This window comes from Corythoichthys intestinalis, chromosome 4 (genome assembly GCF_030265065.1).
Source record: "Corythoichthys intestinalis isolate RoL2023-P3 chromosome 4, ASM3026506v1, whole genome shotgun sequence".
Taxonomy (NCBI): Eukaryota; Metazoa; Chordata; class Actinopteri; order Syngnathiformes; family Syngnathidae; genus Corythoichthys; species Corythoichthys intestinalis.
In genome coordinates this window covers 36,095,605-36,122,211 of record NC_080398.1, presented here as the reverse complement: position 1 = coordinate 36,122,211, position 26,607 = coordinate 36,095,605, and the positions used below count along the sequence as shown (strand labels likewise).

The 26,607-nt window shown below is 38.5% G+C and overlaps 1 protein-coding gene across 2 annotated transcripts in view; it reads right to left on the bottom strand.

The window, feature by feature from the left end:
• map7d1a (MAP7 domain containing 1a) overlaps positions 1-22,519 on the bottom strand; it is a 97,516-nt gene extending 74,997 nt beyond the window's left edge. The window contains exon 1 of one of the 2 annotated variants that reach the window (XM_057833610.1): positions 22,174-22,519. In XM_057833610.1, the coding sequence (XP_057689593.1) occupies positions 22,174-22,249 (76 nt within the window). In that variant the 5' untranslated portion in view covers positions 22,250-22,519. The remainder of the gene's footprint in view (positions 1-22,173) is intronic. The other variant, XM_057833611.1, reaches the window with a different exon arrangement.
• Positions 22,520-26,607: the final 4,088 nt, after the last annotated feature.

Here is a 26,607-nt window from a genome sequence, read left to right as displayed (position 1 = left end):
TGCTCAGTGTCAGTGAGTCAGCTGTGCTACACGATGGCTGGAGGAGGTGAAACTGCTGAACCTTTTCCCCCATCGAAGAAAACGAAATCACTGGTATGGGAATACTTCGGCTACAGAAAAGTTACAGACGACCGTGGCTTACAGGAGGGCCAACCGTCATGTAAAACATGTCTGTGGAGGGTGGCTGCCGAGGAGGCAATACCTCCAATATGATTTCGCATTTATACAAAATTCAAGGTTAGTAAACAATGTCCTAAACATTTCCCACTAGCTGCAAGCGTTACCTCCAGCGTGTTTTGTGTATCTAGCGGTGGTAAAATGTGGTGTTTTTATTCTGTCTGTGTAAGGAAGAGAGTGTGTGTTAACATGAGTCATACGCATGTGCTTTTTATGGAAAATATATATTTTTTTTTAATAATGTTGAGCTGTGGATGTGGGTTTACGCTCACCTAAAGAACTGCATTTATTTAAATTTTATTTAGAATATTTGTTATTTTTTTAATTTTATTTTTATTTGAACTTAACATTACACTTATGTTTCAATTTGCTAATGGTTTGAAAAAAAATCCAGTTCAATGTATTCTTTTTTTAAAAATCTATATATCTCAAAAAGTAACACATTTTATAGCTGTAATTGCAATACTGTGAAGCGGTAATATTTTTTGCTTCAGGTTATCATACCGTCAGAATCTCATGTCATGTCATGAACGTTTCCCACCAGCTACCAGAGTTAACTCCAGCGTGTTTAGTGTGTCTAGCGGTGGTAAAACGTGGTGTTTTTTTCTCTCTGGCAACTATCTGTGTTGAGAAAGAGAGTGTGTGTATAGTGTATAATGTAAACATGATACGAGTCATACACACATGCTTTTTATGGAAAATAAATGAATTATTTTTTTCTGATAGTAATAATGTTGAGCTGTGGTTGTGGGTTTAGGCTCACCTAAAGGACTGCTTTTATTTTAATTTTATTTAGAATATTTTTTTATTAATTTAATTTAACATTATACCTATGTTCAAATTTGCTAATATGTTTTGAAAATTTTTTTTAATTTTATTTTTTTAACCTAGATATCTAAAAGTAACACATTTTCGAGTTGTAATTGCAATACTGTGATACCGTGAAAACCATGATATTTTGGTTTAAGGTTATCATACCGTCAGAATCTCATACCGGCACAGTCCTACTTAATGCAAAACACTCCAGTTTTTGTCCACCGGCGTCGCTAAAATCGATGAAAACTGAAAAGCTACCGAGTTTTTCTTTAATTGTTTGATTTAAAAAAAAAAAAATCATTTTGATCATTGATTTTTTACCTGCTATCTCTTGATTTTTGAGAGTCAATTGCAAATGTAGAAAATGAATGATTGTATTCTTACGATTCTGTATCTTGATGACAGGATGTAACTGTCTCATCATTGGCACGTATCCAATAAATATTGGATTTTTATTTCCTTTCGGAAGTGGGACACATGCGACTACCGACTAATAGACTTTAACCATCATTACTGGGAGGTAAATTTAATACATCGACTAATCTGTTCAAAACCTATAACAGAGTTTAGGGTTGTCCCAAATTATTATTTTTCTACCGATTAGTCTGCAGACTTTTGTAACGAAGCATTAGTAAAAATTCTTCTTTCCTTATTTGTGAAACCGATTGTAAAACACAAGATGCTTTCAATATTGTTGTTTGTAACGGAGGCGGCAGCATGCGACGGAAAGTATGAAGCTGCTTATTCAGCTACATTAGCCTGAAATTAGCCCCTAATTCTCCGTCGTACGACGCACTTGAAGGTAACTTCAATAATAAAAAATGGCATTATTTGAACTTAGGATCCGCCATCTTGTCGTCTCCTGTCGTCTTACAAAATTATACCTGGGTGACGGCGCTTCAGGTGTTCATTCATGGCCGACGTGCTGCTGTAGTATGCAAGCTCGGCATTGCAAATACTGCACATGACAGTGACATCCTACTTTGTTTTGTTAAAATACGTCGACTAGACTCTAAAAGAGTTACTTTAACCATACGGTACAAATTCACAACTCTAAGGCATGTTTTCCTCAAATCATCTCAAATTCCAAATGCTCTAATGCCAGGATCTGCATAAACAACCGTTCAATTCCAGATGATTAGAGGCATTCAGTGAGATTGCAGGCCTGAAGAAAAAGCTTGTCTGAGTTCATCGAGGCGAATGCAAAAGCTACGTCATCTCTAGCAGACGACCCCCGCCCAGTCGCGGCTAAGGCCTCGCTATCAGGCACCATGAAAGAGTTCATTCTGGTTTAGACTTGACTATGTGAGGCTTCCCCTTCTGTCAAAGCGTGACACTATTAAGTAAGCATTCCTCGGGCGGCGATTCTCTCCGACAGAGACGGGCCTTTGTTGCGGTCTCTGCCTGGCGACGGAGCACATCCGAAACACCGCAGTGACAGGAACGCTGCGAGGAGATGTGCGTGAATAATGGATGATGTTCTTACTGTCTGTTTGGAGGCAGATTGTGGCATAGACCACTCCTGTGATTCCAACGGGACAAGTTTTCAATGTGTGACAGTGATGAAGAGGATGCTACATACTGCAGCTACGCAGGAGGTTGTGCTGACAACTACCAGTGAAACTCAAAACTCTCGTGGAGGGGGAGGAAGAACAGAATGAAAGCTGGCAGTAAAGGACTGCTGCTGTTTGGAGGAAGAGAGAAACTAAGTCTGATTTATGTACTCTGCTCTGAGCAGACTTTGCCGAGGACCAGAACGTACGATACACAGTAGGAAAAACCTGTCGTCTTGTTACAGTAACACACGTTACTCTAACAAATTAGAAATTAGCTTCAAAATATGAACACCAGAGTCCAAAACTTGTGCTTTTCTTCTTTGAAGAGCACCCCTGAGTAATATTTGCTCAGGTGTACTAAATAGGATGACAAAACCAACTACCCGTGAACTGTGTTCCTGCTGCCGCACGCTTTATTTACACTACAACGGGCATATGGACTGCACTCGACCGAAAGAGCTATCAGAAAGCACACCAGGAGGGGAGCAGGAAAGGCCGGGGGACTTTCTTATGAGCCAGCCTCAGTAATCTATGCAGTCCCAAACATTTAAGACGTTACGAACATTGAAAGAAACAGTTAAGTGTGTCTTATTAAGGCCTGTTTGACAACCGTGAAGCCCAAAATGGGTCAGAGAAGGTTCGGGAATCCTCAGTATGCAATGTTCAAGTTCACTGGTTGCCTCCAGCTCAAGGTGGGACATAATAGGATGGTGCCTGAAGCACTCTGAAGCTGCATCGATCCCAAATGGGAGAAAATAGAAGGGAGGATGGATGCTTGCAATGCATGCATGCATGAGCACAGAGAGCTTGACAGCACACCGGCAGGTTGGCAATCAGCAGGTGGCAAGCAAAAACCCATCAAAGATTCATTTTAGAATGACAGCCAGGCTTGTGCTGACTGTAATCTCGATCATCTATCAATTCTTTAATTTTTATACATCACAGGTGGCTGCCATATGTACCATAATTTATACCGAGGTACCAAAATATTTCAACCTGGCATGACAGATGGATTGTTTCATGTATCCGCCGCGAATATATTCTACACATGATTCTGGGAAAGAGCCAATTGAGGCCTTCTTTTCTTATTTTATTTATTTTTTTAAGGCCGTTTGAAACTAGTGGCAGCCAAGTGTGAAGGGTTGAGCGGCAACCTATTAATTGTGTATTGTGATGTCCGTAACTATACGAGGCCCCCTTAAGAGACGATCGGACGGGGAGCTGTGACGTAGAGGGAAGCGAGAAGGAAATAGCGGTGCAAGTCGCGGAAGCCCGTTGTTATTTTGTTATTCTTTTTCCTTATTATTGTTGCCACAATAGATTGGCTAAGCCAACACAGACTCCTCTCCTTCTTCCCCCCAATCCGGGGCATTACTGTATTTTGGATCATACTTTTCAGCAAAAGTGAGCGGTGGACAGCTGTCTTGGACGGAAAGGCAAGTTCGAATGAATTTGCGCCGAGCGGCGGGTCAGAGTGCCGCCGCGCTAATGTTAACAACGCATTCAATAGCAGAGGGGCAGGGCATATGCAATCATGGCTGACGAAACCTTGATGAATGCGTTTTTTTCCCCAAGTTTCGCGAGCTCTTGGACACTCGAAAAATGTCTCTCATACCTCTCTTTGCTAAGCTAAATGGTACCTCGATGTGTGTTTGTGTGGAAATGTAATTCACGAACAACAACAAAAAAACTAGGGTGGTTCCGATCATGTTTTTTTGCTCCCGATCCGATCATTTTAGTTTGAGTATCTGCCGATCCCGATATTTCCCGATCCGATTGCTTTTTTCCCCCTCCCGATTCAATTCGAATCATTCCCGATAATTTTTCCCGATCATATACATTTTGGCAATGCATTAAGAAAAAAATGAATAAAACTCAGACGAACATATACATTCATCATACAGTACATAAGTACTGTATTTGTTTATTATGACAATAAATCCTCAAGATGGCATTTACATTATTAACATTCTTTCTGCGAGAGGGATCCACTTGTAATTCTTAAAGGATAAATGTGAGTTTGTATATTGTGACTAAATATTGCCATCTAGTGCAGGGGTCCCCAACCTATTCCACAAAGGCCCACTGTGGGTGCAGGGTTTCATTCCTACCATACAAGGTGACAACACTTTTTCCCCAATCTGGTGTTTTACAAGTGCAATCAGTTGATTGCAGTCAGGTGTGGCTTGTTTTAGCAGAAGCCTCATTGGTTCAACTGTCTCTGCTGGATCGGCTGGAACAAAAACTAGGACCCACAGTGGGCCTTGAGGACTGGGTTGGAGACCCCTGATCTAGTGTATTTGTTCAGCTTTCAGTAAATTATACTGTAGCCATTTAAGTGTTCTGCCCAAATGCATGATGGGAAGTGCAACCATGACTGCGTAGTGGTACCAAATGATATATTTTCTCTGCGTTGGGAAATAACATAGGGTGTTAAGAAAAAGATCAACTACGACCTTTCTTCCCCACATTGCTTCCCACGATATTTCTAATTGTAGGGAGAGGGATTGTAAGGCTTTAGCCAATTAAAAAAAGGCTCCAAAGGTTGCCAAAATTCACTCTACTCATTTTACGCTGCCTTTTAGCTCTATATATAGGTAAAACGGCGCCATTATGGATTGAACGCGACAAGGCGTGGGTGGGTCGTGCAGCGCATGCGTTAATTGCGTTAAATATTTTAACGTGATTTTTTTTTTTTTAATTAATTACTGCCGTTAACGGGATAAATTTGATAACCTTACGTTACGCCTAAACTAAAGACTCTGGATGTGTGTAACATATTATGTCTGTAACGTTAAATACAATTAGGAAACGATTTAATTTAAAAATATGTATATATTAAAAAAAGGCATGTCCAATATTTTTTTTGCCGATTCCGATACTTTGAAAATGACGTGATCGGACGCGATCGGGACGCCGATCGATCGTGACATCTCTACTATTATTAATTGCATACATTCGAAGGACAGTTAACACTTGCCGCTGATGACGGCGATAGACATCCAATCTATTTGAAGTAAGGGTGGTTAACAGTGAATGATAATGATGTTGTGGGTGGTGACATTGACATTGGGGCAGAGCAAAACTGGGATAGACTTTTAATGCTGCCACAGTGAAAGCGATTTTAACCAAATCCAATTTCACGGCATATTGTTTCTCCCGGGTCAGCTATAAATACCCGCTGCTTCATGTACTGTTCTCCAGGCAACGAAAAATTCATATCCAGCATAAAAATATGCACATCAGTGATGAAGTAACCGAAAGATCCAAAGCAATGACTGGTAGTGCATTTTCCTGCTAGGAGGCATAAAATTAAAAATGCATCACCACCGGACAAGACATGACATATTCATGAGGTCGAGAACTAAGATAAGACCACCAAGACTGGGGCTTGCGAAATAACAGTTCTTGTAAAATAAGCCTGTGCAAATAGAACATTCTAATGAAAAATGCAGATAAGGCGAAAGGGCGTCGACCGAACAACGAGAACAACTTGAAAACGGAAGATTGCATCTCATTTGGGATGAGGCCGGCAGAACTAATGAACTACCTCATCGCTTACACCCACTTTTTTTCTTGTCGAGTCCCCAAAAGAGGATGATGTAAGGGGGGCAAAGGGGCCCAGACACACAGGAAGCGCAGTGCAAACAAGCCGGCATTGACTCCGCGCCAGCCCGTTTGTTTAAAGGTCCAGAGTAGCTGAGTGTTCAATAACACGCAGACACTAACACGGTCAAAAGACAGCGAGGCAGTGGGATCTAGTCATTATTTTGAATCTTGATTCAGAAAGTAGAAAATAAAGGTAGCTATACTTGCTGGGAGCAACTCATAAAAGGGGCTAGTACAACTTTTTCATGGCCAAATTCAAGCCCTTTTAAGACTGATTTTTCAGTACTTTCAGGACCTTTTAAACGTTATCCCATTAAAAAAAAAATTACCATGAAATAGAAATAAAAAATGGTGCCTTTGGTGAACGGAGACACTAGTCATGGCTATAGATCGACCGATATTTTTGTTATTTTTTTATTTGACCGATAGAGTTTTTTAGGGCTGATACAGATTATTAGTAGTTAGAGGGGCTGATAACCGATTTTTGGATATATTAATTTGCAGTAAAAGTGTAAGAATTGGCATAAAAAATGTGAACAATGCAAATACTGAACTTCATTTAGATGCCTAAAGCATGTTTATCACACAAATAATAAATAATAGCTCCAGAAGAGCCGTAATTCCTAGACTCAGAAAATTCTCTTATAAAGTGGAATAAAAGCTTAAATAGCGCTCCCATTTTTTTTAACAGGAATAACGTAGAAAAATGCTTGTCTTTATTAAATGCTTTATTGAGTGAGTCCACTCAAATCTGCTCACTGCTGAGAACAGCCGCGCGCACACACACACACACACACAGAGTTGCCACAGCGCACTAGTGTTTAATTAATTTGCTCCCAAAAACGTATAAATACTAGAGCTGGGAATCTTTGGGCACCTAACGATCCGATTATGATTATGATTCCGAGGCTCCGATTCGATTATAAAACGATTATTGATGCACCCCCCTCCTTTATTTATTTATTTATTTTTTTTAATGTTTTGTACATTAGTTCCAATATTGTTCAAAAATACTCTCAGGCTAAACCAGCCTACTATTTCTGTATCAAGTTAACATATAACAGTAAACAAATATACAAAAATAACAGTAAATAAAAAACTCCATTCCCCATTCTGTATCAGCAGCTTTAAACTACATTCAATTAATTTAATGTTGTGAACAACCAAGTTGTTAAAATTGCTCCCGTTATTCCAAAATGTTTGTCCACTTTCGACATGTGAAAGTTTTAAGACTATTTTAAAGATAGATTCAAGTCAATATTTTACCGATTTAGGAGTATCTTAGATAAAAAGTTAATAAGGTTCGCTTGGAAGGTTCGCTACAACAGCCTTGCAGGGAAGTGTACTGCTTTAAGATGGCGGCCGTTTACTAACGCCCGCATCTAGCTTTCTGTAGATGTGCTGCTAATGCTCCCGAATCTATATTGCATCTAGTCTTATATAAATGATATATACCGTAGCATTATGTGGATGTACTTTGTAGCAACAGTCGGCAGCAGTCAGGTATGTTGTTGTGTTTTTTTTTTTGTTTGTTTTACTTCCACTTTACTTGGCGTATTTCAATAATCGAAATTTGGATGTTTGTGAATCATTCTCAAATCTTCCATGGCCGAATCGCGAATCTTCTAAGAATTGGAAATTTTGCACACCTCTAATAAATACATTCAATTTTTAATTGTTTCAGTGTCCCAAAGACGTTTTTTTTATTTTTTTATTTTTTATAAGAGACATATCTGGGTTCTGATTCAACTGAGCTCCAAAGCACAAAGCTGAAAATCCATTTTAAAGGAATAAAACTGGCCGCTGGAGGGCAGTAGCGCATTTGGTAAGACATGCAACCCGATTCAACGGCAATGACCGGCCGGGCAGCACGGCCGGGGTGCCGGCGGAAGGGTGCCAGGCGGTGGACGACCGAGCAGAACAACCAAGACGACGCCCGGGATGCCAGGCGCTGGACGACCGAGCAGAACGACCGGGACCACCAGTGCCGCGGACGATGTCGTCAAGTCCGTGCTGCTCATCCAGCAGACCCCGCAGACTCAAAAAAATCCATCTTTATGAGACAGGCGGCGATGAGGGAAAAGTTTACCCGGCTGTCGCGGCAACAACAACGTCATCGCTCAGTTAGTTATGTGTAAACAAATGGTTACTTTGCTATCAAAAGCTCAATTTGTCTTGTTGTTTATGTCATTTTATAAAAAGAAAACATTATTCAGGTGTTTGGGATGTAACTAAAGCAAAAAATAGCTGTGTTAAAGTCAAAGTTATGTTTGAAATGTATGCTTTCACAAAAAGCTCAATTTCTCTGTTTTTTCATCAGAAATTGGAAAATTGCTCAAACTAAGCTATTTTCTAATGCTGATTTCTAAAGAATGGAAAAAGATATGAAGTTACTTTTTTTCCTACTGAAAGAAGAGTTTAATCTTTCTTTTGGTGGGTTCCATGTTTATATAGCAATAGAACAGAATTTTCTGTGGGCCTTGCAAAATCAGTCAAAATCCAGTAAAACGGCCGGGAGCGAAGGGCCTTGCTCCGGTGAAAATGGCTGGGAGTAAATGGGTTAACAAGCTAAACAATGATTGACACATTCATCGTCTTTGAGGGTAGCGCTGCCAAGCTTCTCTGGCAAGATCAAAGATTCAAAGGCTGTCAATCATTGTTAACTTTAACAAGCAAAACTCGCAGTGCACTGCTGACCAAGAAAAGCAGCAGGAGGGAGAGTGAGGCTGTAAGAGCATGAAGCAGAAAAACATAACTTTATATTTTTTTATTAAAATCCCCATCCTTTTCACCAGAGTCTCTGAAAAATGGCGTGATCCCTAGTCCCTATCCCTAGTTTAAAAGGGTTAGGGTTTTACCCCAAACTCTAACTTTAAGCCCATATTACGATATGTCATATCGGTCCATCTCTAGTCAAGGCTGAGGAAACGTTGATAAATGCACTTTCATTGAGTTTGGAACACTCAAAAAATGGATCTCACACCTCCAATTGCTAAGATAAATGATATCTCGATGTATGTTTATGTGAAACTGGAGATCACAGCAACAAAAAAAACTATTCCGTTCTCGCAGAAACTAGTAAAGCTCTTTACAAGGTGATTACAATCTCTCTTACTCCTTAAGACAAGATGGATGGGTATGATTTAGGATGACAGCGAATGAATGAATGTTCCTTCACTGCCACCCTCCCAGTTCAAATGGATTGGACGTCCACCGGTGATAAACTCATTCCTATTCACAGCAAAAGGGGGAAAATAGCTTGTTTTTCTGTTTATTAGTTGTTTTTTTCAAATATCCTAGAATGCTCTCCTGACCCATGTATTGATAATTGTTCCATCGCCATATCATGAGATTATCGTTATCGTGAGCATTGTATCCCAACTTGTAAGTTACCCAGATAGGTAACACCTCTATAATTAGATAGATTTTATTGATTTTTTTTTTTTTTTTTTTTTACATTTTTAAAAAAATTCGTAATCAGCTGAGCAGGTGTCATAGTGTTTTTCAAAATTGCAATACTCTTTACACCCTATTTAATTTGAATACAATAACGCAGAGCATTGTTTTTTTTTTTCAGTTTAAAGTAGGACTGCAGCTAGCGATTATTTTAGTAGTCGATTAATCGATGAACTATATAGCTGAGCTGAGCCTCAAACGGTATAAAAAAAATAAATTATGAGGATCAATGTACAACTAAAGAACAATTAGCTAACTTACAGTACAAAGAAAAAGTCTGCTAGCTTAAATGCTATAAAATGCTAACTTTCTTTTTTTTTTTTTTACAATGCCCTAACAAATGGTTCAGACATATATTCCCACAATAAAATGGCTAAATAATACCTATAAACTATATCACGAAAGCATTAAAAAAAAACATTAGCTCAAACAAAAACAAAAACTTTGCTTATGTTGGTCTTAACAGGAAGCAGCTGGATTCAGCCATGTGAAATGAGGCAGACTAGAGGGCAGTGTATCCAGCCAAATCAATAAAACTAAATGCAAACACTTTCAAATCAAACCATTAAAACGACACTTTAACTAAACGAATACTCGAAGGAGCAAAATTTAATTTGAATCTTTTTTTTTAAATCGAATACTGCAGTTAATCGATTAATCGTTGCAGCACTAGTTTAAAGCTGAATAATCTCTCAGAACAGCACTTGACTGAAACGCTGCACTGTCATTTCCTTCCTATATGCTTGTTTATACAAACACTACCTTGGGCGAAAATCTCATGCGATCTCATGTCGCTTGAACACATAATTAACTCCGGCAGCTATAATTATGTGGATTTTTGTCTCTCCACGTGAACAGTTGCCAAACACGGCAGCTATCATTTAATGGCATCAAGCTGCACATGGCATTGTCGAGCAATTTTCCTCCGCAATAACTTCCCGAGCAAGTTCACGTGATGTTTGATGATGACATACGGTAGAACGACAATGTATACAAAGTGCCCTTCGGTCAAACGGGAAATGTTCTAATAATAGACTTTAGGTCCGGTGAGCGAGCAGCACGCAGCCGCCACGTTCAGGGATATTTTCAGACGTGTTGGAAAGAACATGCTTTAAAGTCCAGACGTCATGTCCCGGAGTAAGAAGGGCACTGACTGATGATAATTTGCTCACAGAGTGTCACAGATACCAAGCCGATGCCTTCTAGCACAATAAGGCTGGTTAAGTGCGACATATGAACAGCATGATCCGGCAGCTGTGCAGCATCTTGTGAGGAATTCAAGCATGCTGGTCCGAAATGGATAAAAAAAATTCATGGTTCAAAAGTTATCAATTCAACTAAACCTGTTTTAATCTACCCCACTAACCCTGAATAGTTCACTTCAAAACTCAACATTCTCAAATGTTCTGGACACCCAGCCACAACATTGAAAGATTAGACCAGAGTTGTCATACTTTTAAGAGATGTAAAACAAAGACTTGCTAAGATTGCACTTTCAAAAGAGCATTAAATGCAACTACAAAATAAATTTTCCAAGTGTTTCTTCAAACTATGCAGAATTACACTTTCATTTTACAAGAACATTTAAAGATAAAAAACCTGAGCTTAGCCTCAAACGGTATAAAAAATACATAAATCAGAATCTAAGTACAACAAAAGAACAATTGGCTAATTTGAATAGCAAAAGTCCGCTAGCTTAAATGCTACAAAATGCTAACATTTTTTTTACAATGCTCTTAACAAACCGTTCAAACACATACTTCCCCCCAAAAAACAGCTAAATACTGTAAACTTATAAACTCAATTGTGAACGCATTAAAAAGAAAAACAAAAGCTCAAACAAAAACTTACCATATATTGGTCTTAACAGGGAGCAGGTGGATTCAGCCATGTTAAATGTGTTATGTCATATTCACTGATTGCAACTAGAGGGCACTGTATCCACCAAAATCAATAAAACTAAATGCGAACACTTTCAAAGAAAACATTACAATGCCATCCTAATTAAACGAATCCTCGAACAAGCAAAATTAGATTCAACGCTTTTTTCTAATCGAATTACTCTAGTTAATCGATTAACCGTTGCAGCACAATTCTTGAGTCACTTTCTTTTCAGCAAGCCAAAATCAAGCGGAAGTGACCTGTAAATGCCCCAAAATCAGCAATACGTGACCTGTAAATGCGCCCCAAAATTTTTCCTCTTTTTAAATTAAAAATGTATATAAATCTAAATTAAAAATGTATATCAATTGAAAAAAAATAAAAATGTTATTTAAAAAAGGGTTTAACTCATTTGCTCCCAAAAACATATCGATACGTTGTATTTTTAATTGTTTCAGTGTCCCAAAAACGTATTTATACGTCTTTTACATTTTCACAAGAGACATCTCTAGGTTCTGATGCAACTTCGCTCCAAAGCACAATGCTCAAAATCCATTTTAAAGCAATAAAACTGGCCACTGGAGGGCATTTGGTAAGAACTCATATTAACGGAACAAACGGTCGGGTTGGACGGCCGGGGCGCTGGTGGAAGACGACCGAACGGATGATCAGGAGGACATCCAGGATGCCAGGTGTGGGAAGTCCGAATAGGACGATCGGGCGAACGTCTGGGATGCCAGGTGATGAATGACCAAGTGCGACGATCGGGATCACCAGTGATAATGTTGTTGAGTCTGTGTTGCTCGTTGAGTAGAGTTCGCATTGCAGTGTTCGTCCGCTCATGTCTCTCGTGACTCTCTAGTGTCTCAAGACTCAGCTGGAAAGGCGCATGGCTAAGTTAGTTCCCCCCCAGGAACACAACATGCCCCACACAAGTTCCCTAGGTGAATTCTGTTATAAGGTAGTAGTAGTCACTACAAAAGAAAGATTCAAAAAAATCTATCTTGATGAGACAGGCGGTGATGAGGGAAAAGTTTACCCCGTCTGTCGAGACAGCCACGGCCACAACAGTGTCATCTCTCAGTTCAATACTTTAGTTATGTGTAAATAAATTGTTACTTTTCTGTCAAAAGCTCTATTTGGCTTGTTGTTTATGTTATTTTGTAGAAGGAAAACATTATTCAGATGTTTGGGATGTCACAAAAGCAAAAAATAGCTGTGTTAAAGTCAAAGTTATGTTTGAAATGAATGCTTTTACAAAAAGCTCAATTTCTCTGTTTTTTTCATCAGAAATTGGAAAATTGCTCAAACTAAGCTATTTTCTAATGCTGATTTCTAAAGAATGGAAAAAAGATATGAACTAACTTATTTTTCTGCTGAAAGAAGAGAGTCTAATCTTTCTTTCGGTGGGTTCCATGTTTATATAGCAATAGAACAGAATTTTCTGTGGGCCTTGTAAAATCAGTCAAAATCCAGTAAAACGGCCGGGAGCGAAGGGGGTTGCTCCAGTCAAAATGGCTGGGAGTGAATGAGTTAATTATTGTAACGACTTTTTTTAATTTAAAGTTTTTTTTTTTAAAACAAAGACTAGTTAGTTGGTTTTTTAATATTTGTCAACACATATAAAAAATTTTTTTAAAAGATGAAATGAAAACTATTAAAAAATATTTGGTATTAGTTTCAAGAAATAGGATTAGCATCGTTTTTAAGTCAATAATGTCTCTGAAATTTTTTTTTTTTTTTTTAAATCAACTGTCAAAATAATTGCCGATTCATTTAATAATCGATTTCTTGTCAAAAAGTCAATTAATCGTAATGGACCTAGTCGGCAGAAATAACGAACCTAAAAGGAAACCAGCAATGTGGCTTTGGGACAAAGATGTGTTTGACATCCCTGCAGTGGCGCCTCCAGAAATTTTTCATAGGGGTGGCCAGATGCGGCCACTTAAAATCTTGGGGTGGCCAAAACTAAAAGCCATAATTTCGGGTTTTCATTATATTATTGCAGTAAAAAGGTCAGGGGAAAACTATCAGAAAGACTTAAGGACACAGCTACTGATATACTTTGGTGTATTGTGTAATATTTGATGTTACTAATGATTTAATGTGCATAGTCCATAACTGTCCGGTCAACATTTTGAGTTCCACAACAATTCTGTTTTATTGCGTTATGTATATATTAGGCATAAGGTGTACATTTAACTAGGGCTGTCAAACCATTAAAATTTTTAATCGAGTTGATCACAGCTTAAAAATTAATTAATCGTAACTAACCACAATTCAAACCATCTCTAAAATATGCCATATTTTTCTGTAAATTATTGTTGGAATGGAAAGATAAGACAAGACGGATATATACTTTTAACATACTGTACATAAGTACTGTATTTGTTTATTGTAACAATAAATCCACAAGATGGCATAAACATTATTAACATTATTTCTGTGAAAGGGATCCACGGATAGAAAGATTTGTAATTCTTAAAGGATAAATGAGACTTTGTATATTGTGACTAAATATTGCCATCTAGTGTATTTGTTGAGCTTTCAGTAAATGATGCTGTAGCGACTTAACTGTTCTGCCCAAATGCATGATGGGAAGTGATGCAGCCATGATTGTGTGTGGTGGCTGCAAATGCTATATCTTCACTGCGTTGGGTACACTACAGGGTGTTAAGAAAAAGATCAACTCCTGTCATTCTTTCCCACGTCACTTCCCACAATATTTATAGTTGCTGTGGGAGGGATGACAACGCTTTTGCCAATTAAAAGCACGGCCCCAATGAATGCTTGTATCTACTCCACTCTGCCCCTTACCTCCGTATATAAGTAAAACGGCGCCATTGTAGGCTGTTTGCGGCAATGCGTGAATGAGTCGTACTGCAAATGCGTTAGTGGCATTAATATTTTCACGTGATTAATCAAAAAAAATTTAATTACCGCCCGTTAATGCGATAAATTTGACAGCCCTACATTCAACCAAACAAAATAAATGCATTCATTTGGGTTGAAATGCATTAACTGAAGCTACAACAATCTAACGATATATTGGCAAGCGGGGTGGCCAGTGGGGTGGCCAACCAATTCATAGGGGTGGCCGTGGCCACCCCTGGCCACCCCCTGGTGGCGCCACTGCATCCCTGAATCAGACTCGCAATCAGCAGTGGAACATTTGCTGATTTCACTTAACTTAGTATTTTGGAGATAAAAATGGAGAAAAATACTTAAAAGTTTGGATTCCAGTTGACAACTTTTGACATCACTGCCACCCAGATTTAACACCAAAAGTGCGTAATTCCCAAACCGAGAACACACTGTTGGCCTATTTTTGCGTTGAGCTATGAAAACTGTCCCTGTTAACTATTTTTAACCAGTGTGACTATAATAATACCGACATCCATATTAGGTCAACTACATTTGTTTGTCGATTGGAAAGAACTAAAAGAAACTTAAAGAAAGTAAATATGAACTTTGAGTGTATTGATCGTCTCTTAGGGGTTGAACGTTGCATACAGAAGAAGGTCTTCACAGTCTGAGAGGTGGTTGACAGGAAAGGGTATGTAGTAGTGACGGTAAAATCTTTCCACGAGGGGAAAGATTTCTCGATATGCCTTGCTAAAGAGTTATTATAACAATGTCTGTTCATTAGGTTGGTTGTTCTAAATACACAAAGTTCTGTTCCGTTAAACAGCAAAATGTGACATTAAACAGCTTGAAGATTCTAAATAAGTAATTATCCACAGCCAAAACACTGTTTGTTAAGTGAAGTAAAGATAAGTCCACTCATTCTCAAGGCATCACTTGATTTTTTTTTCACTTCTACCCATTTTCAAAACATTCGAAAGGGGCGCTAGACATCCAATTAATTTTGACTGGACTGGACTTCTAGCGCCGTCAATGGCATTGAAACCAGAGCATTCACAGCCAGTCTTGTAGGTATTTACAGGTCACCTGTTCATTTTAGGACATTTAGAAGTTACTTCTTGTTGATTTTGTGTCAGTTCCTATTCATTTGGGGACATTTTAGTCACTTTCTTTACAGTAACCCAAAATCAACAGGGAGTGATTTGTAAATGCCCTAAAATCTATAAGAAGTCCCCTGTGAATGCCACAAAAGCAAAAGAAAGTCACCGAAAATCAACAGGAAATGACGTGAAATGCCTAAAAAAAAAAATTCTTGTCTACTATTGACGGCCATAGTGTTCATTCTAGGGCTGCAGCTATCGAATATTTTAGTAATCGAGTAATCGACTGAAAATTCTAACGATTAATCGATTAATCGGACAAAAAAAATTTTTTTTAATTTTTTTTTTTTTAGGTAAAGAGCAATAATAAATATACATGAAAAAAGACATTTAATCCAATATTGAACCATTTTCAGTCAATCAATGTCTTTATTTTCGATGTACATTGTTGAAAACAGCCAACAATTGCATCTAAGATGTGACTAGGAAAAGAAAATCACTGCTTTCACTCAAAAACATCTAGATCTTATTGAAAAAAACATATTACTTACCTAAAAATGTAATTACGCTTGATAACACACATCACTTGAAAGCTACATGTTTTTCCCACGTGTTTCAATTTAATTTCCATTTGTGTCAAGCTATTTTTAAGTTTCAGTTAAGTTTAAGTCTAAACTGTAAGTACTGGTAGGATTTTGAGTTTTTGCAGTGTTCAAAATAAATGCATGATAGCTGCTGTATTGGAGCACATTTATTCAGTAATAACTACTGAGCTAAAACTGACAGTTAGTTTTATTATGTTTTAATTTTACACCCTCATCACTCTACAGCGCTGTGTTTTTACAGATTAAATAAATCCTGTATGTAAGACACGTTAGCCACGCATCGACAGTGGTCATAATCAATAGAAACCTAGCCCTCCGAAGGGCTAACGTTACGTTAGCGAGTGACAGTAACGTTATATTTATTAGCGATGAGAAGTCCACTGCTTAAAGATGGCGGCTGTTTACTAACGCTGCCCAGACGCGGCCGAGTCTGTCATTTCGCATCTAGTCTTAAATGCATGCGATATCTATGAGACGCATCGGACACTACCTGCTACCAAACTAGCATCATGCGGGCGTAGTGTTTAGCAACGTTGGTGTAGTTTGTAGCGGCTGTCGGCTGCGGTAAGTTTTTTTTTTTTTTCATTGCTTCTTCCTCTACGCACGTGACGTCAGCGGGTTGTCCCGCATTAAAAGTAGTCCAGGCAAAACGGGATGCTTAGAGCTGGCAAAATTAAACGATTCCTCGAGGTGAATAAAATTACTCGGATCAGTTTTTAACCTCGAGTTACTCGAGTTGCTCGAGTATTCGTTACAGCTCTAGTTCATTCGCTGCCATCCCTCCCGCTTCAAACAGACTGGACATCTACTCTTCATAAACTCATCCCAATTCAGAGCAGAAGGATGAAAATAGCTTTTCTTTCTGTTTTACTGTATTTTCTGGACTATAAGTTGCACTTTTTTTTCATGGTTTGGCTGGGCCTGCGACTTATAATCAGGTGCAACTTATCTGTTGACACTTAAATTTGAGGCATGCCCTCTACTTCGAGTTGGTGTAGTATTTCAAAATTGATATTGAAGATGAAGACTTGAGTAAATTTGGTGGTGATTTGGAGTGAGATCGAGAATTTATTTTGTTGAATGTAGTGCTGCAACGATTAGTCGATTAACTCGAGTAATTCGATGAGAAAAAAAGCTTCTAATCAAATCTTGCTGCTGCGAGGATTCGGTTAATTAGAGTGGCGTTGTAATGGTTTGGTTTGAAAGTGTTGCATTTAGTTTCATTGATTTTGGGTAAATACGCTGCCCCCCAGTGGCAACAATGACTATGCCGTAACTCATTTAACATGGCTGGATCCAGCTGCTCCCTGTTAAGACCAACATAAGGTATGTTTTTGTTTGCGCTAATATGTTTGTTTATACATTCGTTATTTAGTTTGGAAGTATATTTAGCAGCTTTTTTGGGGGGGAATATGTGTTTAAACGATTTGTTACGAGCACTGTAAAAAGAAACGTTAGCATTTTATAACAATTAAGCTAGCGGACTTTTTCTATGCAAGTTAGCCAATTGTTGGTTTTTTTTGTTGTACTTAGAGCCTCATTTGTTTATTTGTTATATCGTTTGAGGCTAAGCTCATGTATTTTAATTTATTTTTAAATGCATATATTGCTCTTGTGAAATAAAAGTGCAATTCTGCAGAGTTTGAAGAATTTTATTTTGTATTCGCATTTAATACTCTCTTGAAAGTGTAATCTAAGCCAGCCAAATATATTATTGCAAGCAAAAACACTTGTTTATTCGTTTAACATATCCTAAAATTTATTTTGCAACGCATTAAATGTTCGTCATCCCTTTACTCGATTATTCGAAGTAACTAATTGATAGATTAATCGATAGGGGCGTGCGAAATTTCCGATTCTTAGATTATTCGCAATTCGGCCGTGGAAGATTTGAGAACGATTCACAAATATCCAAATTCCAATTATTGAATTATACCAGGTAAAGCGGAAGTAAAAGACAGTCAGCGCGGTCTTTGGGACGCAATGAGGAACGGACCGAGGGTAAATATCATGTTCAACTCCGCTAGATGAAAAAACAATCATACCTGACTGCGGCCAACAGCCGCTACAAACAACGCCCAGTCGCTAGTTGCTACAAACATACGGCTACAGTAGAAATCATATATATGTGGAACTACATGCAAATGACAGACGACGTCGGCGTTAGAACATGTATTTTTGAACAGAGATGCGAGATGACAGACTTTCCGGCGTAAGTAAACAGCCGCCATCTTAAAGCAGTAGACCTCTCTAGAAGGCTCTGTTGAAGCGAACCTAATTAACTTTTTATCTAAAATACTCCTAAATCGGTAGAATCTTGTCTTGAATCTATCTTTAAATGATGAAATTGTTTTAAAACTTTGACAAAAGTAGACAAAAGGGAAATTATGGAATAATGGGAGCAATTTTAACAACTCCCCGGGAGGCCCCGGGGACGACCCAGGAAATGCTGGAGAGACTATGTCTCTCGGCTGGCCTGGGAACGCCTTGGGATCCCGCCGGAGGAGCTGGTTGAAGTGGCTGGGGAGAGGGAAGTCTGGGCTTCCCTGTTAAAGCTGCTGCCCCCGCGATCCGACCCCGGAACAAGCGGAAGATAATGGATGGATGGATGAATTTTAACAACTGTAACAGTTAATTCACAACATTAAATTAATTGAATGTAGTTTAAAGCAGCTGATACAGAATAGGGACTGGAGTTTTTTATTTACTGTTATTTTTGTATATTTGTTTACTGTGATATGGTAACTTGATACTTAAATAGTACTTTAGCCTGAGAGGATTTTTGAACAATTTTGGAACTAATGTACAAAACATTAAACAAAAAAAAAAACAAAAACAAAAAAAAAAAGGAGGGGGGGTGCATCAATAATCGTTTTATAATCGAATTGGAGCCTCTGAAATGTAATCGAATCATTAGGTGCCCAAAGATTCCCAGCTCTATTAATCGATTACCTAAATAATCAATAGCCGCAACCCCAGTTGTATACAGGTAGTCCCAGGGTTACGAACGAGTTCCGTCTCTACACTGGCGAAGTACCCTGAATTTCCACGTAAGTGGGAATTAGCCCTTTAAGTACCCCTAAATACCCTCTAAATCTCACAATAACAACCCAAAATCATGTATTAAACATCATTGTACTGTCTTTCGCCAAGACGTTGGAGCTAAGTCCTAGCTGGACAGCGAGCTAAGCTGTAATCTTTCCCCTCTCTCTCAATTTAGCTGCACGTCTTCTTCATGGGAGCAAATGCACTCTTCCTCATGTGTGCACACATGAGTTCTTCTGCATGTCTTCTGCAAATAGAATCTTTTTCATGCATACATGCGCGCTCCCGTGCGGAAGTACTAACTGCTCTATGCTTCCAGCGCAAAAATAAAACCATGTATCACAAAACAAAAGTCAACATAATAGTCAAATACCGCCGCCGAAATGGAGCAATAAGTACAATAAGTTATTGTTTAGTCCGAAAGATAGGGTAGTTGTTTTGTAGAACATCCTAGAATGATTTCGTATGTATGATGTATCGATAATTGTTGTAATGCCGTATCATGAGATCATCTTGAGCATTGTATCACAAATTGTATCATGAGGTACACGAAGGTTCCCACCCTTAGCGTGCACTCGTTTTTTGTTTTTTTTTCTAAGGAGAAAAGTACCAATTGTCCTCAGAGCTTCCCAGCATCAGGGTGGAGTTGGACTCTTTTGCCGCTTGATCTGATGCCAAAACATGCTGACCTAACTCAACATTGGAGCCCCTCAGCTTCCCAACAGGAAGGAAGTTTCCTTGTTGTCATTGGGTCACATTGTGAGCCTGATTCCCCTTTTAAATTTTTCCAGACACGGGCATCATTTCGATCCTCAGTGCTCAGGCACGCATAAACAATAGATCATCCTGCAGATAGTAGGCATGGTTAATTCATCTTGAGGCACTTGAATGTTTGTATCGTATTTTTCGGACTGTAAGTCGCTGTTTTTTCAGTTTGGCCGGCCGGGGGTGCGACTTATACTGTGGAGCGACTTATGTGTGAAATTATTTGCACATTATTATATAATTTCACGAGCTATTTACATGTTATTTGTTATTTATTTTCTACCTCCGGAGTTGATGATGAAGATATCATTGGATTTAGTGATTTGGAGTGACACTGATGGTTTGGTAAACTTCGTAAAATATTCTTTATTCTATTGTTTTGTGAATATCTCTTAATGGCTATGTTATGTTAACATACTGTTCTCAGCTCATTATTTATGCGTAATGTAATGTTAGCATACCGTACACTTATTCAGCCTGTTGTTCTCTATTCAATTTTTATTCTAAATTGCCTTTCAAGATGACATGTCTCTTCATGTTGGATTTTATTAGTGCTGCAATGATTAATCGATTAACTCGAGTAATTCGATTAGTAAAAGGCTTCGAATCAAATTTTACTGCTTCGAGCATTCGTTTAATTAGAGTGGCGTTGTAATTAGAGGTGTGCAAAATTTCCGATTCTTACATTATTCGCGATTCGGCCGTGGAAGATTCGAGAACGATTCACAAACATCCAAGTTCCGATTATTGAAATATGCCAAGTAAAGCGGAAGTACAACACACTCAGCGTGCCGCGGGTCTTCGGGACGCAATGAGGAACGGAGCGAGAGTAGCTAAACATCATGCTTGTCATTACCCGGCCCCTCGGGTAATGCCAATGCTCAACTCACGGCTCTAGCTCAACTCATGCCACGAGATAAAAAAACACAACAACATACCTGACTGCTGCCGAAAAGCTACTACAGAGTACATCCACATAATGTTACGGTAGATATCATTTATATAGGACTAGATGCAATATAGATTCGGTCACGTTAGCAGCACATCTACAAAAAGCTAGATGCGTGCGTTAGTAAACGGCCGCCATCTTAAAGCAGTACACTTCCCTGCAAGGCTGTTGTAGCGAACCTTCCAAGCAAACCTAATTAACTTCTTATCTAAAATACTCCTAAATCGGTAAAATATTGACTTGAATCTATCTTTAAAATAGTTTTAAAACTTTCACATGTCGAAAGTAGACAAAAGGGAAATTATGGAATAACGGGAGCAATTTTAACAACTTTAACGGCTGATTCACAACATTAAATTAATTGAATGTAGTTTAAAATTGCTGATACAGAATGGGGACTGGAGTTTTCATTTGTTATTTCGTTTCGAGTATATTTAGCAGTTTGTTTGTTTTTTTCGGGAAAATGTATTTGAACGACTTGTTAAGAGCATTGTTAAAAAAAAAAAAAAGTTTGCATTTTATCGCATTTAAGTTAGCCAATTGTTCTCTTGTTGTACTTAGATGCTCATTTATTTATTTTTTAATATAGTTTGAGGCTAAGCTAAAGTATTTTATTTTTTAAATGAAAGTGCAATTCTGCATAGTTTGAAGAAACACTCGGAAATTTTATTTTGTATTTACATTTAATGCTGTTTTGAAAGTGTAATCTTGAAATGTTCCATATCCGATTACTCGATTATTCGAACTAAGTCGCTGACAGATTAATCGACTACTAAAATAATCGATAGCGGCAGCCCTAGATTTTATCAAATAATTTCCCCACCGAAATTCAATTGTCATAAAACTGAAATTTTTTTCCCCTCTTCATTGGCTGGTGCAACTTATATTCAGGTGCAAGTTATAGTCCAGAAAATACGGTATATGATTTCGAACTACTCAAGGTGGAACCATGCCTGAGGTTTGATAAAAATCAACTGCACCGTGAGAAGGCAGTTTTAAGGTGCATCTTGAATCCAGCTATCATGTGGTGGCACATATTTGGGGAAATGTCCTTGAGTAGCTAAGCATGTAAGATCCATCATATTAGTAGTTTGTGAGCCTAATAAAGAGGGGGATGGGATGGACAGATAGTGCAAATGGGGTTTTGTAGCGTGTTTGAGTGGTAAGAATGAAAAAAAAATAAAAAAGAAACACAAAACAAAACGCAGCATCCACGATGACTATTCATTATACTGCTTTACAAGTATAACGAGGTAAAACAAGTGTAACACGAGCATTGACCTTTCTGATCATTGAAAAGCAGTTACCTAATTAATCCTAAAGTAAACAAAATAAAACGTCACACTCACATGTCTCTGCTGCAACGCCGTTTTGCTCCATTTCGGCAGCGGTAATGACACCTTCGCTGAGTATCGTTGTGTTCATCCAAGCACCAGCTCCTTGCTGCCCAGCAGTCCGCTCATCCCTCACGCTAGACGGGGGGGAACTTTGAGTCACTTGACGTTGACGGCGGTGTTCCAAAGCTTCTCGCAAAGAGGGGAAATGAACCAATTGGGCAAATAAACCCAATGTGGACGTATTTGTAGATAACGGTGGGTATTAATGGACAAAAAATAATGTTTGGAAGTGAAAAATAAAGAGGAAGAGTGAGGAAATTTCCTCGCTGTTCAGCTCGCTGCAGCTGATGCTGTGCTCCCGCCGACTGACACTGTGGTCGAGCTGGAGTGTACCATTATCAAAAGGGAGACGCGAGGAAATATTAAACATTTATTATTTTAGAAAACAACATTTAAAATTACATTAGATATATATTATATACCTCTAGTTTGACCTATTTTAGCTCTTTTGATCAACTTAAAAAAATATTTCCACGAAAAACGTTGATTTACCAGTGTGGTTAAGCGCCGAACACCCTCTTTCTTTTGGTTCCTCCCAATTTCGGAAAAACATTGCACATTACGGCTGCTCCCATTGAATGCGAACTTTCAAATGCCTTCACTGCTATGGAAGACTAAAGATACCAAAATTAAAAATAAATAAGTAAATGAATAAATAAATAAATTAATTAATTAATAAACGTGAATACAAATATTAAAATAAGAAATAACTTTCATATATTAAAAATAAATATGGAAATAATTACATCCAACTAAAAATAAAAACGATTACAAATAAATACAAAAATAATTGAAAATAAATACAAAAATGAATGTAAAAATAAATGCAAAATAAATATATACATTGAATTAACTATCAAGCAATAAATGAGAGCTTTGGTCTCGTATTCATGTATTTTATTGTCATGTTACTCAAATGAGTGCCTAATGCTGTGAAGTAATTCTAAAGGAATGAAGTTAGATTTTTTCCCCCCCGAATTTAGAGAACCACTGATTTAATATTGATGTCATTTTAGCTCGGGCGTAGGTTTGGTCTCAACATTACTAGGAACGATAATACCGTAATGCACATAATGCAAATAATGATCCAAATAAGGGACGGCTAGCTTGACTTCGCTGTTCCTTGTGGAGGCTGGCCTGACCGCGGTAGTTTTGCAGGTTAGCAAGTTTAATGTTATGTTAACTCCAACACAGGTCGGACTTTCAGTAGCAAAATTAGTGGTGTTTCCCCCCACTTCCACAACATTGACGTCTTTTTACATGACTTACAGTGGCTGCTGCTGACCGAAAAAAACCTCTAAAGGGGGCGGAAGGAGGCTGCATGTTGTCGACGTAGTTTGCTTAAAAGCTGTTCGGGACAATTTGAGCATCCTGAAAAGTTGGTAGTATTATGTCCCTACCGTCCCTATGCAAACCTACGCCCTTGCATTTTATACATACATACTGTACATATAGCAGTTTTTTAGGACCTTACATGTAATTTGCTTCAGTTCAATAAAAACCTTGTCATGTAAAAAAGGCTTCCAAATTGATGAATAATGAGGTGACGCTTTTTCTCGCAACAATACAGACAAGCTAACCAGAATTGATCATATACATGACCCAAGAGTTGATTTTCCTGTCAGCCTGCTCTTTGTCTCTTGCATCACCTCAAAACTCGCTGAAACGTGTCTCACTCCACAATTACAACCTGAATGGATCTTTGTTACGTAAGACTCACTGCTATTCACCACCTGTGGATCTTCGGGAGCATCTGCCAAGGCGTCAGGTGGGGGCAGGGTTAGTAAAAGTGGGGTGGATCGGCACGCTTGAGAGGGGGACCCCTGTCTTAAAAGACCCTGGCGGGGCTCCTTTGTGCAGCTGTTGAGCTGTGCTCGACCCCAAAAAGCACTCCCATCCCCCTTCAGCCACCTGTCACTGCAACTGGATGAAATAAGGGAAGGGGGTGCCACAACTACTGATGATGAGGTTGTATCCATTCTACTAGAGTGCGAAGCCTCTGCAAACAGGAAGTTGAACACTGCTTCTTCCCTTTTCAATGAAAGGCTTGCTTTGGGAGACGCAGCTGCACCACACACGAGGTGATAGTGACGGGGAGTAGGGTTGAGATTACATCAGTGCGCATGCTGAGGGAATGAGGGTAAAAAGATGAGGCGATGTCAATCAAGGAGGAGGAGATTCAAGTGATAGCCAGACGAAGAAGTAGTAATTTCTTCTAGGCTAAAAGAAGAATCTGCAAAACGTGTTAACGTGAACATATCTGATTGGGAACCTTTTCATAAGTACTCAAAGTTCTGGGGAACTTAAACTGGAAAGGATTGTAGTTTTGCTTGTTTGCGTGATTGATTGATTGAGTGTTATCACAGTGATGAACATGTGGTCAAGCTGCTGAGTTGACATTTGTGATGTCGTTCAGCAATCGATTAGACTTTTGCCTCAACTCAGCAACTGCCTCATGACTGTTTTGTTTCGTGTTAAGTGTAGTATTCCTTTAATTAGACACACTTTAAACATCTTCATGCATGAAACCATGTGCTAAAATACAGTATATGTTGAATGTGTACCGTAATTTTCACATTATAAGGCGCACCTGACTATAAGCCGCCACTAGGGTTGTTCCGATCATGTTTTTTTGCTCCCGATCCGGTCCCGATCGTTTTAGTTTAGTGCGTCTCAATTATTTTCTGTAATGCCCCCCACAGGAAGACGTAAACGTTCCGCGCCCCCCCCAACTCTCTGCCGCCACTTTTAATATACTGTATTATCATTTGTATTTAAGATTCTTATTAGTATAAGTACACCTCTGCATATCACTGTGTTCTTTTTAATATTAAAAGAAAAAATATAGATCGGCTTACAATAAAGTGTAAAAAAAAAAAAAAAAAAAAAATTACATACTGTAAAAATTACACTCAAGATAAATTTTTTGACCGTTTGATACTGAAAATTAAAATGTAATAAAATCAATAAATAATAATGAATTCGAATTGATAAGCAACATTAACTCATCAGGATAATATGCCATACAATAAGACCGAAAAACCCAAAATTAATATAACAAAAACGACAGTGTCATTGGACGGAGGGACAGTTTTTATTTTTGCTGCAGGCAGTATCAGCTCCTTTGTTATGGTGTGGGTTTATTTTACATTGAGCAACTTGGTATGCCACGTTAAATGATTCTGACAGTGCTTGCTGGTTTACTTATTTAACACTGACTAAGCGGGAGGATTGTTGACAATATTCGGCACATTTTTGCTGAAAAAAATAATTCCTGCTGTCCGCTGCGAACATTTTTAGAAAATGTAAACAGACTGGTCCTTCCTCATCTCCCACTGTACTAAAAGTCAAAGCCAAGTGCTACATACGCTTCGTCATATTTCCTTGTCTTAGCTTGTCATATCTCCAGTGCTGTGTGCTGTGTGCTCTTGTTTGGTTAAAAAAATACGGCACACACGCTGAAAATGAGGGCGGCACTGCCACCCACTGAGTGGATGTGCAATTACACTTTATTCTAGTACGGCAAAAAAGTATGTTCCCCTAGGTCACATGCGCCACCCCCAGCATCTCTCTGCGCCCCCCTGGGGGGGCCCGCCCCACTATTTGAGAAGTACTGTTTTAGTTTCAGTATCTGCCGATCCCGATATTTCCCGATCCGATTGCTTTTTTTTTGCTCCCGATTCACTTCCAATCATTCCCGATCATATACATTTTGGCAATGCATTAAGAAAAAAATGAATAAAACTCGGACGAATATATACATTCAACATACAGTACATAAGTACTATATTTGTTTATTATGACAATAAATCCTCAAGATGGCATTTACATTATTAACATTCTTTCTGTGAGAGGGATCCACGGATAGAAAGACTTGTAATTCTTAAAAGATAAATGTGACTTCGTATATTGTGACTAAATATTGCCATATAGTGTATTTGTTGAGCTTTCAGTAAATGATACTGCAGCCATTTAACTTCTGCCCAAATGCATGATCATGATGGGAAGTGCAACCATGACTGTGCGTAGGGGCACCAATTGATATATCTTCTCTGTGTTGGGAATGAACATAGGGTGTTTAGAAAATGATCAACTACTAGCTTTCTTTCCCACATTGCCTCCCACGTTATTTTTAATTGCTGAGAGAGGTATTGTAAGGCTTTCGCCACACAAAAAATGGCTCCAAAGGCTGTCAAAGTTCTCTCTACTCATACACTGCCTTTTAGCGCTATCTATAGGTAAAACGTCATCTTTATAGATTGAACGCGACAATGTGTGAGTGGGTCGTGCAGCGCATGCGTTAATTATTTAACGTGATTAATTTAAAAAATTAATTCACGCAATAAATTTGATAGCACTACTTTAAGCAAAAACTACTCTGGATGA